The sequence below is a fragment of the Pyrgilauda ruficollis genome, unplaced genomic scaffold, assembly GCF_017590135.1.
Source record: "Pyrgilauda ruficollis isolate IOZ18807 unplaced genomic scaffold, ASM1759013v1 scaffold66, whole genome shotgun sequence".
Taxonomy (NCBI): Eukaryota; Metazoa; Chordata; class Aves; order Passeriformes; family Passeridae; genus Pyrgilauda; species Pyrgilauda ruficollis.
In genome coordinates this window covers 1890000-1904712 of record NW_024528377.1, presented here as the reverse complement: position 1 = coordinate 1904712, position 14713 = coordinate 1890000, and the positions used below count along the sequence as shown (strand labels likewise).

Genomic DNA, 14713 nt, shown 5'->3' with positions numbered 1-14713 from the left:
TCTCAGAAGCCTTGTCCCAGCCTGGCATGCTCTGACTGTGCCACAGCAGCAGCTGCTCCAGCTGATGCATCCCTCTTCTCTACAGCCTCCCAGGGGACCAAGCAAACCAAAACACTGCTCACAGAGGATGGCCAGCTAAAAGGACAAGTTTCAAAGGGACTTGCTGACCAGAGCAACCAATCTCAGCAGTAACAGTATGTTTAGTTAGGAAAGCCCTTGTCTTCCTACTCCCTTCACATATTTTCTGTAAGTGTTAGGAGACAAGCCCTGACTTGGACTTGGCTCCTTTTTCCTACAGCTGGCCTTGCAATAAGCAAAGCCTTGCTCCCACCACAAGAACCAGGGGCAGGGCTGAGTTTTCCATGCTGGTTCTTTGTAGACAGGCACGTGTGTGAACCTGCTTCTCCTCTGTGCAACTGATTGTGTTTACTTTTTCCACCTCTAGTATCAAGAGTAGCAAGTCAGGAGGACATCTCGCAGAAGGGAAATGAAGAACTCAAAAAGGGATACAGTAAAAAACCCATATTCAGTCAGGCTGCCACATTTTCTGTTGTTGTGCAGGTAATTCACAGTAGCACTGGTGTGCATTGTATTTAGTGGGCCTTGGCAATGGTAGGTTAACAGCTGGATCTGATGATCTTGAATAATCTTGATGATTTCCCAACCCATTTCCAATTGAATCTGTGTGTCTGTAATCATGGATGCCACACCATGGGCAGTAGCAGCAGGAACTCTGCAGATTGGGCTTCCCCTAAAGCTGTTCCACATGGGCACATCCCTGTGGTGGCTTCTGTGAGAAGGTAGTGCTTAGCAGCTCCCAATGCCTCAGGGATCTGTCCTAGTTCCCTTTCCAACCCTCCTGGTGAAGGTGTGAACAAACAGCAGCTCGTTCCACCTTGTGCAGATGGAGAAATCCTCATCCCTCTGTTGCTGCTGCTGCAGACCCTTCATTCCAAGGTGCCTTTAGGAAGTGGCTGTGCAAGGGAGAGCTCTGTGGTGGCTGCTTCAGAGTCACAACTCAGCTCCTGCTTGTCTTGCTGCAGTTGAAGGTTATGCTGCAGCATCCACGACTGGGTTAAGCACCCAAAAAAAAGTAAAAAATAGACTGAATGTTGCCAGCTAAATTCTGTGCTCAGTTCTGTTCTGCCACATTCTCCTGGGACTTGTCATTAGAACACAACACCTTCAGCTAACCAAGTTTCCTCCTTTCTTGTTGTCAGTCAAAAAGCTTACAACTCTTTTATTTTAGGGTATTCTTCATCACAGAAAAGAGTGATGTTTGGGCAGAAATTCAAAATGAGACAAAGCAGCTTAAACAAAGGCTGGTTTGTGTTTTACTGCTCAGGAAATGACAGACAAATCTGTTTGCAGCAGAGATGAGCATTTCATCTTGCCATTTCCCATCTGGGATACACTAATAACACTCAGCATCTCATTTCTTTGTTGGGGGGACTTGGTTGGTTAGAGGGCATAGGTAATGATATTCTCCCAGGTGACAAAGTAATGCTTTTGGACTTTCCCAGCTGGTGTTCCTGGGGACAGCTTCCATCTGCAAATGTAGTTTGGCCACAAGGTCTAGCCAAGCAGAAGACCAAGGTAACTACTTTCTCCATGCTGGAAACTCCCATTTCAGAAAATATTCCAGGCAAGTTCATCTTCAGTACTGGTGTGCAACCTGAAGAGAAGCAGATGTGCTCCCCAGTGCTGGTCCACGTCAGTCCCGGTGGCCGTGTGTGAGAAGGGGTTGCCTTCTTTGGAGAGCAGGGAATGAAGGCTGCAGCCAAATCTTCGTACACAACAATGACAAGTTACACAAGGAATTTGGTGTTTCCAAACCCGAGTTGCTGAAAAATTCAGTGTGAATATGCTGCAGGAGGAAACTCTTTTTGCTGTGTTAGCTGTTTTCACAAGGTCAGTCCTGTTTTTCTTCCCTGTAATCCTTTGCTTCAATTTTTAAAATATTGGGTTTCTTTCATTAAGGTATTCAATTAAAATAGAGATATGAGTTAGTACCATCTTTGGCATACAGGCCAGACTATGATTTGAAACATTTATTGTTAGTGCTGGCTATTTTTTCACCTGAGGTTGTTGTCTGAGTCCTAGCTTGAAAGACTTCGTTTAGACTCTACTACTCTTGTGATAAACTCTCACTTTTACTATAGTTTAGCAGCTGGGGACTTAATTTAGAGATTACAGAATCATGGAAAATTGGGCTGAGTGGGGCCCTGTCTATTCCATTTGCCCGTCTCAAGACAGATCATCAATTCCTAAACTGTCTTGAATTAAAGATTCCCCCAACTTAATTTTAAATCCTCAAAATATAGAGATTCCACAATTACTTTAGGAAATCTATTTCAATGTTTTGCCATCCAAAGGTACTTGCTTACCCTCAGTTGATTTTTTTTTAGTATTTTTTGTGCAGCAAAACTTGAAAAGGAGATTGAACAGAGGAAAGTAAACCACAGGAAGTAGAAAGGCTTTCCATTATCATCAATGCCATTTCCTTACTGTTAGAAACAACCATGTCAGGTAAAGCCTTCCTTATATATGTACAGAACTCAGTATTTGACCTGGTTGAACTTCTCCCCTAAATGTTCTGAACCAATTTCTGCTGAGATTCTCATCTTCCTGAAAGTTAAGAATCTCCTGTGAAGCAGAACTGCAAAATCAGAACATTATAAAGCCTGTGAGATGCACTTCTGGGTACATGGTGTGCAGATAAAACTTTTATGAAGTGGCAGAAAATTTGCTTGCTAACAGACATGGTGAAGTCTCAAAAATCAAAGGTAGATCTCTCCTGAAAGTGAAAATCTCTGCTGGAACAGATAATGATGCTTCTAAATTTCCCAAGACAGTGTTTGAGATCTTGCAAAAAACCTCCAAAACTCAGTCTTCAGCAGGACTGCCAAGATGCTCCTAACTTCCAAGAGAACTACATCCAAGATAGGATAGTGATATTGGGCTTGGATGAAAAATAAAATTGCTGCTGTTACAAGAAGAAGTCCTAGAAAGTGTGGAAGAAAGGGAGAAGCTGGGTGGGAATAAAGTCACCATGGAGTTGAAAAGAAAAAAATAAGGCCAAATTCAGTAGAAATAGAGAGCAAAGTTTCTGAAGTGAGGATGAGGAAGATGTTAGATTACACCTGGAAGGAGCTAAATTCAGTCATCCCCTAACTTTAACATGAAGGACAAGCATGACTGCCAGACATAAATGTTCTCATTTTTACCAGTTCATAACTGATGCTTCAGGGAGCATCTTGACCATCTCCACAATGTTTCAAAGCATCCTTCAAGGCACAACTCCATGTGTCAAGGTACCACTGAAGATATGAAGTGACATGAGGGACCTATATTTAGGTACCTGGATTCCACTTTTTATGACACATCACTGAATTTAAACCCCACAGAAGAAAGTCTTGGGTAATTCTGTGAGGTCAGGATCTTTGTCCTTGCCCTGCAGCAGCTGTGAGAACTTAACTAGAAGAGCTTGGAGGTTCTAAGCATACACCACAGTGCAGCTAAACTAGCAGAATATCATGGCCCAATGCACAGGACAATGCTTTCAGACAGGACCTGCTGGGGTACTGAATATTATCAATGAAGTCTTAAATTCAAAACCAGAGCAATCCAAACCATCACTGAGATATAGCCCTCCCAGAAGAAACATTTTTTTCCAAAGCTCATAACTCAAAATGAGTCATGCTTGATTAACTTCACTTGGGTCAGGAGACTAATCATGAGATGCTATTTTTAAATTATATAAGGAAAGTCAGAGAGAGAGCATTAGAATAACATTCAGAATGGAAGACATGTTACAGCCTTAGCAGAGTGTCACTGTGATAACTAAATGAAAACTAGGAACCGTCTCTATTAGCAGGTGTTGCCTTTTTAAATTTTTTTTTTTTTAAGTGTGTCTACTCTCCAGCAAAAATGTTATTAAATATAAGTGAGACTCCAATCCAGAGAGCAACTGTCCAGCTCAGCTCTTGGTGGGGGTAATAGATCAGAAAGGTTCACCTCCTCCTTCTCCTCACAGCTGCCCCGCACACATGCACACACACACAGAGGCCAGGGAAATCTACTCCTCGTGCACCTACCTTGGGTTTGAAGGCGATTAATTTCAGGACCATCTCCACAGTGAAGAGGCCAGTGAAGAGCATGTTGAGGATGTTCATGGCTTCCTTGAACATGCAGCTCTGACCATAGTGCTGAAAAACAGCATCCCAGCAGGAGTGTGAGGATAGGATGTGCCAGCAGTTAGGAATACACAGAATCCCTCCCAGTCTCCCTTCATGCCAAGGTTCTCTAAGGAAGACCCCAGAGTGTTTAATTTTTTCAATTAAGAATTCCCATTTCCCTTCATACATAAGCATTCATAATGCCTCTATCTATTTTTGCCACCTGGCTCTTGATCTCCTCTTTTCAGAAGAATCTTTTTGAGGAGTGGCTACCAAAATCATACTTACCATTCCAGTTCAGAGCTCATTATAAATTTGCACAATGTTGCAATACAATCTTCAATTGTGTTTTTTCTCAGCCTTCCCTCACACTTGGATTACTTGTGTGACTGCACAGTGAGGAGGGGTTTTCATGAGCTGTCCATAATGATACCAAGCCTTTCCCCCAAGTAATTACACTAAATTCAAGATTCTTGAAAGTACATGAGCAGCTCAAATCATACCTTTCCAATATGTATTATCTTGCATTTGTCAACTCTGCATTAAATTTGCAATCATGCTGCCCATTCACTTAACTTTATTAAGATATTATGAAGTTACTCTCCATCTTCTATTGATTAATTCAAGCAGTGTCTTCTGCAAGTGTTGCCACCTCACTTTTCATACCCCTATTTCCAGATCATGATACTTGAACTGATTGCACTGCCGTATTCTAAGGTCACTTTCCAGTTCATGTTACAAGACCCCTTTTGTAGCTTAACTTCAACAAACTTCAAACAGTTGGGATGGGTTTTCATGATCTGTATTGGCACAGGGTGATTTATTCAAAGCAGTATCAGATAAAACAATTCAGCTGCAGCTAAATGCAAGGCTGAGAAAAATAGTGTTGAGACATTTTCAACCTTTTACTTGAAAAGCTCTAGTACTTGCAGGACTGTGTTTAGAAATGAGAAATTTGTTTTTAAGGAGTCAGAATTGTTGAAAGTGTCAGATATTAGCAGGAAGAGGCTGAGAGATAGACTTCTCATTTCAATTACATGTCAAAAGAAGTGAAGAGGGTACACTCAACCATTTTTGCAATTCCTCCAACAAAGTCTACTACTTCATCACCTGGAAGTTTTCTGCTTGCTCACTTACCTGCATGGCCAGGCAGATGGTGTTCAGCAGGATCAGAACGAACATCAGGTATTCAAAATAGGTGGAGTTGACCACATACCAAACTTTGTACTGGTACTGGTTTTTAGGGATGTATCTCCGCAGGGGCCGGGCTTTCAGGGCATACTCTACACACTGGCGCTGTGGGAGAGGCAGGGTACATTTAAACTCAAACCCAAAACATCAGGGTGGTCAGCTACCTTCAAATGTAATTAAAAATACAATATCTTTAAAGTTTTTTTCTCAAATGAAAAAGCTTAGTAGAAGAGTTTCTATTAGGTCACAATGTGAAATGTGCACATTCTACCTGTTAAAGAGTTCTACATGCAATTACTTTGGCCAGTCACTGCTGTTGTGCTCATCTAATCTCAGTGAAACAAATGGCACAGCAAACATTTTTAAGTAATTGTTGTCCCTTGAGCAAATCTTACAGCAAGATTTTTTTCCTACCTGACTCCTAAAAGATGTCAGCAAAGCCAGCTTAGAGTTTTATCTTGCTGGCAAGCTTAACATTTTCCTTTCTGTGTGCATTTGTTGACAAGCTTAACATTTTCCTCTCTGTATCTATTAAAAGCTCATTCTCAATGCATTTTCTACCTTTGTTGACAGCAGGATGTTGTAAATTACCTGGTTTTTGTCCAGCTCACAGTTCTTGTACTCTTGTTCTCCTTGTTCCTGAAATGTGACGATGACGAAACCAACGAAGATGTTCATCATGAAGAAAGCAATGATGATGATGTAGATAATAAAGAAGATGGAGATCTCAACCCTGTGATTATAGATGGGTCCCACATCCTCCATGTGGGAATCAATGGACCTATACAGCAACCTGAAAGCAAACAGGAGCCAAATGCAGAGAAAATCTGCAACTGCCTTGAGGCCTTATAGGTGATGTTATAAAGTTTAACTTTGTGATTTTTTTCTACTTGTATAAAAATTAATTCACTCAGAGATGCGCAGACTTGCGTCAATCTGAGTGCAAAGCTTGCAAAGGAGAAGACCTGGCTCTTACTAATTCTACATTTGAACCTGTTCAGGGGTGAAATATCTTTATAGTTGAACAAAATCATGCTCTTTAGTTAACAAAAGACAGGAGAGTCTCAACAGGGTTGTTGGGAATTGAGTTTTGTGAGAAAAGGGGATCCCAGGAATCAACAGTTTTTAAGACTGCTGTTGGCATCACCTGGTGACACAAGTTAGGGTCAGCCCCCTGCATGTCCACGTCACCCTGAGTGACTCTGTGGGAGTCCCCAGCTCCAGTGGTACAGACAGCAGGGCCTGGGCAGACACCCCATGTGTGCCAGTACTGCAAGGCAGTGTTTCATGTTGTCCTGCTGGCTTCACGGGGAGACTGAAACCTGGCAATGCTGGAAAAGGTCGAATATGCATTTTATGTTCATTTATACACATAATAATGGTACCAAATACTGGTATCACTGCTACTAATGGAAATAATCTTTTAAGAACTAGAGACAGTGCTTTACACTGCTTCCAAGTACAGTAACAGAAATCCCTGCAGGCCCTGAGGAATTTACAAAGTACATAATACTACAGTGCTACTATTGCTATATTTAAAGCTCTGGACTTATTTAAATACTTAGAAAGGGAAAGACTATGCTCTGCCTTTGAATTTTCTCTTTTGAAATGAATGAGGACATTGCTAGTGTTGCACTGGTCCCAGAAACACTCACTCTGGCCAGCCCTCAAAGGTCGAGACGGTGAAGAGGGCCATCATGGCAGTCAGGACGTTGTCGAAGTCGAACTTGCTGTTCTCCCAGCTCCGGGGCTGTATCATGGGCTGGCTGACCTCCCCATCCTTGTAGGTGATGTAGTACCCTCTGTGGGTGGAGAGTGCAGACACAACGTGGCACAGCTGCACCGCCAGGCGCTGCGGGCGGCCAAGGGGAGGGATTGGAAAAGCTCAGACCCACCTGCATTCTGCTTCTGTCTGCTTGGAGCTGTCCGTGCAGCTGTACAGCTTGCCCTAGCAAAGGAAGAAAGAGGAATGAAGCTTTTGCTTGTTTATGTTTATGTCCTCAGCATTTGTCAGGAGGGTGGTGAAAGGCAAGGAGATAAAAGCAGACATAAAGAAGGGAATGAACAACCTCCCATGGTCCTTCCTCTGCAAGATGGGAGGTAGAGAGCCTGCAAGGAACAACCCTTTTGAGCAGCCCCCTTCACCTTCCTGGGTGTCATGCCAATGTCATGCCAATGTAAAGCTGTTTAGGGAAGAACAACATTACTGATCATTTCTGCTGACCACAGATGATGGGCAAGAGCTCTGCATATGCCTGGCTCAGTTTTGGAGAACTGCTGGCAGCAGAAGCCCAGGTAACACTGACAGTGCTCCAAATGTCTTACCTGTTACACACAAAAGACCCCATTTTTCCTTCCTCAGGCTTTTTATGCTGTTTTTCTCCCCATCCCTAAATACAGCTCAATGTAATGGATGGATGAATGGGTCCAATGGTTTTACCTTAAACAGCTGAACTCCAATGCAGGCAAACATGAACTGCAGCAAAGTGGTGACAATCACAATGTTCCCGATGGTTCGGATGGCGACAAACACACACTGGACCACGTGCTGCAAATGGGAGAGAGGAACAAAAGTCACTTGTGGGATTGTTCTCAACTGCTCTGGATAAGGGAGAAGCCCAAGAATAAAAATAACAAGAAAAAATTATTTAAGCAGTACCCATTACCCAAGTAATGTCTCAGGAAAGGGGACCAGCTTATTTCATTCCTTGCTGTACTTTTAGAAGCACGCAGAAAGGGATGGGAAAATACCAGAACTCAGCTCTCTGAAACTTCCTGCATAGTTGGGAACCCACCAGCACATAGGAAGGAGTTCATCTAATACAGAAAGGTTATGCTTGGCATTGTGGGCCCATCTGTAACCCCAGAAAACCACATCATTTCACTTCTGTGCTGATGGGGCCAATCAGCTGAAAAGCAACTTGTCAGGAAAGGAGCTGGCAATCCTGGTGGACACAAAGTTGAATATGAGCCTTCACTACAAAGATGGCAAGTGCTTTCCTGGGCTGCATTAGGCAGGATTTTAACAAGTTGAAGGAGGTGAGTCCTCCCCTTTACTCAGCACTGGTGAGACTATGCCCATTGTACTGGCTCTAGCTCTGGCTCCTCAGTACAGGAGAACTGTGGACATTCTGGAGGAAATCCATTCCAGCAAAGAGCCACAAGGATTACTTAAGGGATCGGAGCATCTCTCCCACGAGAAAAGGCTGAGAGAGCTGGGTCTGTTCATCTGACAGGAGGCTCAGGGGAATCTGGTCAATGTACATTAAAGGCTGAAGGGAGGTTGCAGAGGAGGCAGAGCCAGGCTGTTTTCAGTGATTGCCACTGACGGGACAACGGGCACAAACTGAAACAAGAGTAGGTTTATCTGAACATTGAGAAACACTTCTACTGTCAGGGTGACTGAGCATTGGAACAGGTCATCCAGAGTGGCTGTGGAGTTTCTCTCTTTGGAGGTACTCTAAAGCCTGGGCAAGCTGCTCTCAGTGGCCCTGCTTGAGCAGCTCCCTTCCAACCTCAACCATACTGTGATTCTGCTGAAACATTACTTGAACCACTGCAAAAGCCCTTGTAGCTTGAAATAACATGAATTTATAGTTCATAGAATGCACTGGGACTTTTCTAACCTTTAGTCCTTTGGCTCTATTGATGGCCCTCAGTGGCCTAAGGACCCGCAGAACACGGAGGATCTTCACCACATTAATGGCACTGGACCTGGAAGAAAGTATTGAAAGGTTTGAGAGACACAGCAGTGTGGGGAGTGTGCAGCAAGGACAGACCTTTGAAATTCTGCACAGCCTAAGACTGCATAAGGTATTTATTCAACTCTGCCATGGCACTTCAGGGGTAAGGAAACCAGTTTCTGATGTTTTTTTAAGAGGTCTGGCTTCTTGTTCTGGATTTCATAATCTCTGCTGTATTAATGGAGGAGGAATGGAACATGGGCAAGGTGTATTTTTAGAGCAGGGCAAACAGATTCTGTAGATATCCATGATATAGAAATTGTGCCAAGATGTAGTCATTTACAAGGCATTTTCAGATAAGGCTCAAGGAAGCACTCCACTGAAATATTCACAGAAGAGTGAAAAGTCCAGGAGACTCCAGCATTAAAGGTAGACTACCCACCTGGAGTTTGATCCTACAGTGTGTCTGGCCCCTGAATACACAAATCATTTAAGTGTGTACACAAATTTAAGGATGTGAAAGCTCCCACTGAATTGATTAGGATGACTTATGTGCCCACTTTTAAGTACTGAACACAACTACTGCAGCAGAGCTCTCTGCACCTTCCAAGACTAAAACCCTGACTGAGAATCTTCCTCGTGCTCAATGACATCATGTTCTCCTACTGATTTTGGGAACAGTTTTAATGTTAACACACCAAGAGTCTGACTTAGGTCTGTAAGAAAGAAACAGCAGGTCAAAACAAGAACTGTGCCATTATTAAGACTGTGACTAAAAGCCCAATGGACCCTACAAATTCTCCTACTTGACTTAGTGTGCAACTTATGTGAGCTGCTAACCTATGATGGTAACAGCTGGGAGGTTGTTTCTTACCAGATATGAAACTATGAAACTAGGGAACTTCCCACCCGACACATAGTCCAGTAAATCTATAAATTGCCAAGTAAATTAACACATGAACTTAAGGAAAACAGCATGGCAGAACAGCCACTACCACTCTGAAAAGTCTCACAAAACTCTTCAAGTGCTTGATGGCCTTCCATTGAGTAAGACTCAAATCATCTTAGGAAGTAGGAAAACATTATCAACCTCATTTTCCAAAGAGGTTATGAAAAGTCTAGGAGGGAACCATAAGTCACTGAACTGTCCTGAACTGACAGAGTGAAACGGAGGCCTTGGAATAAAGCTAAATGTCATGATTCCCAATACACCTATTTTTTGTTCTCATTTTTGTTGCTCTTTCTGAAAGATTCCCCCTTCCAGGTCACCAGAGTGGCATTTCCCAGTTACTAACTCCTCTCTTGAATATGAATTTTAATGGCTGTGAACCATCTGAGAAAAACACCTCATGAATACCCCAACAGGCTCATGAGGAAAACCTTACCCAGTTAAAACAATGAGCCTGAGCCACCCTCCCAGCCCAGCCCTACAGCCCCCCCCCTCCAAAACTATCCAGCTGGAAATGGCTCACTCACTGGATCCCAAAGGAGATGAGAGAAACGCTGACCACCAGCAGGTCTAGGATGTTGAAATAGTTCCTGCAGAAGGAGCCCTTGTGGAGGAAAGCCCCATAGGCGGTCATCTGCAGGGAGGCACACGGAGACACAAACACACTTTGCCATCAGCAGCTGCCCAGGAGCCAAACCCACCTGGCTGTGCTCAGAGTGGATAACTGGGGAGGGGGCAGTGGTTCTATTGTTGGCAGACAATTTACCCCCAGACCCCAAAGGAGAAGTTGAGCCCCAATGGAAAGGAAAGAGAGTGAAAAAGACAGCAAGATAACTGTGAAAGGCCTAACTAAAGAAAGTGAGGAAAATATGCACTTTAAGTGCGCTGAGTACATAACATTTAGAATTAGCAAAGCAGCAGAATGACTGTTTGCAAAAACTCCTCTTTGCAATCATACGCTTTTCCCTTTTTCTTCAGTGACAGAGGATATTTGTGTTATATAAAGGCCTCTCTGGCAAAATTGAATAGAAAATACAAAATAAAACAGCTCTTCTGTAATGCTTTTCAGTACTTAGACCAGCTGCAGTGGACAGTTGACTGCTCTTCCCTTCATGAAGGAAGAACAGAATCCCTCAGGGATAAGATGCTTTAGAGCTGAACTGAAACAACAGGAGGAATTACTGCTCTCTTCAGCTTGGTCCTTCTGTTCAGCTCAATCCCACATCCCTTCTCCTATCCATCTTCATTAATTTTTACTCTAGATGCAGTTGCACTTTCTCTTTAATTTTCCTTATAAAGCCCAGGCTGTACTCCTTGAAACAGAGTAGTTTCTTTGTGGAGGTAATCCTTATCAACATCACTGGGCAGAGGGAGGGAAAATAGTTACATATTTTGCAAGGGAGGGTCTGCCCTGCCTGGGTGTGGTGGGGGTATTAAAACCTGCTAGCTTTGAGGAGGATGTCACAGCTCCAGAGCTGGATTGGGTGATAGTGTAAACAGAGTTCTCTTACCCAATGTGACTAAATGAGCCTGGCACAGTTAAAGAGGGTGAGCCGAGGGGGTATTTGTACCACCTACCTTAGATTTGGTGAGTGCTCTAGTGTAGCTGCTTTGAAGAAACCCCATCCCCACAACTGCTAGTGTTCCTTCATGAGGAATTCTCATTCCCATCCAGGAATACAGGCTTCTAAGTTTGGTCCTCTGAATCTCATCTAAGTTAGGTGTCTAAAGTAATCTGAGTTGGACACCATGAGACTGAGCTGTAGCCAGACTTCCAGCTGAGAAGTGTGAACTGGAAAGTCAAACTGGAGTTTTCTGGCTCCCACCAGTAGCTCAGGATGGTATGTTGGCTGGAAGTTTCCAGCTTGTGACAACTTTATTCAGAGCAAGTTGGAAGGGCACATGGTGTATTGGATTATTTTCTTCACCAAACATCCATGACATCAGGGAACTGACTATCAATCAGACAGAAATTAAGAGGGGGAGGAAGTATAAACTCTGGTCTTGGCTTAGAATTTATACTTGTAGACACATTCAGTTGGGGAAGGGAGGAGGGGTTCTTGCCATAACAAAGGTGGTAAAGATGCCCTTTACTGGTTAGATTTTGTATGGCAATCTTGAAAGAAAGACACCATTGAAATCAGGAGGGGAAGCTCTGCTGAGTTGAAGTTCAGTACAAATTGTGGCTCTCTCAAGCCTATTGAGGGATTTTGTCATCTCAGAAGAGACTCTCAGAGAGTGTATAATCTACATCTGCCTCCCACCTGGGGCATGAAACAAGTTACAGCCTTTTAGGATGCCAGTTAAAAATCCTTGGCAGCCACCTTGCCAACATCCACCAGAAAGCAGGTGTTTTTACAAGCACCATGGGGGCAGACGAAGCTTGTTTCTCTACAGCCTTGAACATCCCATGGCCATTCATTCTTTTGTTTTCACCACCCACATTAACTTTGCTGTTTTGCAGAACAATGTGCTCAGTGAAGGCGGCAGAGAAACATGCACTGAGACACCAAGCTCTTAGTGACTTAAACTTATGGTCCCTGCACTATTCTTCCACTTGAACTCAGAGAATATCCAGGGATGTTGTCATAAATCACTGAAGTTAACAGGAGAACTTTGGGAAGGCCCAGGCTGGGTTAAATTCTGCTTCCACTGAAGTCATTAGCAGTGTTACCACTTCCTTCAGAGCAAGCACAATTAGTAATTGTGAGTCCCAGCAGGTAATCTTTAGCTATCATTTCATTTTTAAACATTGCTGTTGGGATATTTTGCTTTTCTTGACAGGCCTTTTGGATCTGCCATGTGATCTGTGCACATTCAGATTTATTGTGTAAACACAGATGCAAACTGCACACAGGCATAATGTGTACATCTCCCTGGAGAATATTATGGCTTTGGTAATTTCAAGTCATATCATAAAAAGCACGTTTCTCTATAAAAATATGCAGGGGCCACCCTACTTGCCAGCCTTTCATATAGATACTGTTATTAGGGTCTTGAGCTGAAAATGTGAGCAACTCCAAGGCACTGCCTGCCAGCACTTAGGACTAAGCTTGCTGAGGAAAAAAAACCCAGCTGCCAAGCGAACCTAGCATTTAGAAAGCCAGAACTTTGCTCAATTACTGTTATTTAAATTATTAGCCTACCAATTTGGGAAAATTAGTGTTAAGAACAAGGCAGCCTATTTTTATTTTCTTCCAAGCTAAAGCATTCTCCTGTGCATTCCCCTTGGTATAGAGCACGTTCCTGGGAAATGGGAAGCAGGGTTTTGATGCAGTAATTTTCATTGGCAGCCACTGTCCTTGGTGTCTCAGGGATTTGTACTCTGGGTTCTCTCTCTACACCTAAAAAGTGAGGTTTTGCACCGTGCTCCCTGCCTCCTGCTTCGCTGTGCTCACAGGAGTCATCAGCCACCCTTTGGGCTGGTTTCTGCAGAATAGAGACCTTCTTTTTGGGTGTAGCCTGTATGAGAGGTGTGTGCATTCAGAGTTTCTTGCAGAGCAGAAAAATCCTGTTTTGGAAAGACTGGCCAGGGTAGAGGGACAAATTTATCAGGGGATAGCCTTTTTCTTTGTCCTCTCACATTTCCCAACATTGCACCCTTTCATTGCAATTCCCCTAAAAAGCATTATTTTGCCCTCAATTACAAGTTTGAATATCAAAATTTCCCATGAGACTTTTTAAGCAACTACAGAAGCGTCAAATGAAAAGAAAAACAACCCTTTGTGTAGAGATAATAACGGGGTTAAAAAAAAAAAGAAAAAAAAGAGAGTGAGAGAAAGAGAAAGAAAGAGAAAAGAAAGAAGAAAACAAGTGTATTTCTCAGATTGGTTACCTTAAGAATAATTTCTAATGTAAAGATACTAGTGAAGACATAGTCTGCATTGCCTAGGATCTGAAAAATAAGCACAGTTGGGTTAGTGGTACTGAGCGTGACCCAGGAACAAACAGGCGTGTGTGTTAGCAACAGAGACTGGCAGAAAACTAGAAAGCTTGTGAACAAGTAATGGTAGAGAAGATGGGCACTTTACCTTCAGAGCAATTTCAATGGTGAAAATGACAGTAAAAACTATATCAAAATAAAAGAGAATCTGTAAAAACAAAAGGGGATAGGAGTGGGGAGGGTAGGTCAGTGACTGATCACTTGAGTGGGAAATCACAGTTAAAATCAAATACACGAGTTCTTTTCACGAGGGAATGAGGACAGCTCTATAGGGAATGGTTTTGGAACAACGTCCTGTTGAATGCAGTGAAGGTCCTGGCACAGAGGACAAGAAGCACATTACATGAAATCTTTCCTGAGTTACAATCCCATGAGCACTATAGAGGCAAAACAACTTTTTGGTTGCTGTAGGATTTTTTTTTTTTTTAATCTTATAAAGAACATTCAAGGGTTTTCCCAAATAGCATTCCAAACTGAGAATACAAAGAATGCCTGGTCTCTCAGTGGAAGCATGAGAGAATCCTTCTTATTAACTTCCATTCAGTCTTGTCCTGTGCCTCTCTCAAAGGAAGGAAAGCAAACTGCAAAATCATACTCTAGCTATTTCTTTTCTCTGTCCTAAATTGCTCTGGATTAGGATGAATAACAAAGACTCTGCCAATTGAACAGAATCCCAGCCCTTGTATTGCAACCATAATTTGGTCATTTGCTAAAGGTGCCTAACTTACATCCTGCATCTTTCTCTTTGCATCCTGAATAACCACCCAGC

The 14713-nt window shown here is 42.9% G+C and overlaps 1 protein-coding gene across 1 annotated transcript in view; it reads right to left on the bottom strand.

The window, feature by feature from the left end:
• The window catches only part of CACNA1C (calcium voltage-gated channel subunit alpha1 C), a 456585-nt gene that overhangs the window by 69207 nt on the left and 372665 nt on the right, over positions 1 to 14713 (bottom strand). Inside the window, exons 21-29 of the mRNA XM_041484502.1 lie at positions 14033 to 14092; positions 10529 to 10635; positions 8996 to 9083; positions 7810 to 7917; positions 7265 to 7317; positions 7025 to 7171; positions 5961 to 6162; positions 5316 to 5474; positions 4098 to 4208 (exon numbers count right to left, since the gene is read on the bottom strand). Of these exons, the coding sequence (XP_041340436.1) occupies positions 4098 to 4208; positions 5316 to 5474; positions 5961 to 6162; positions 7025 to 7171; positions 7265 to 7317; positions 7810 to 7917; positions 8996 to 9083; positions 10529 to 10635; positions 14033 to 14092 (1035 nt within the window). The remainder of the gene's footprint in view (positions 1 to 4097; positions 4209 to 5315; positions 5475 to 5960; positions 6163 to 7024; positions 7172 to 7264; positions 7318 to 7809; positions 7918 to 8995; positions 9084 to 10528; positions 10636 to 14032; positions 14093 to 14713) is intronic.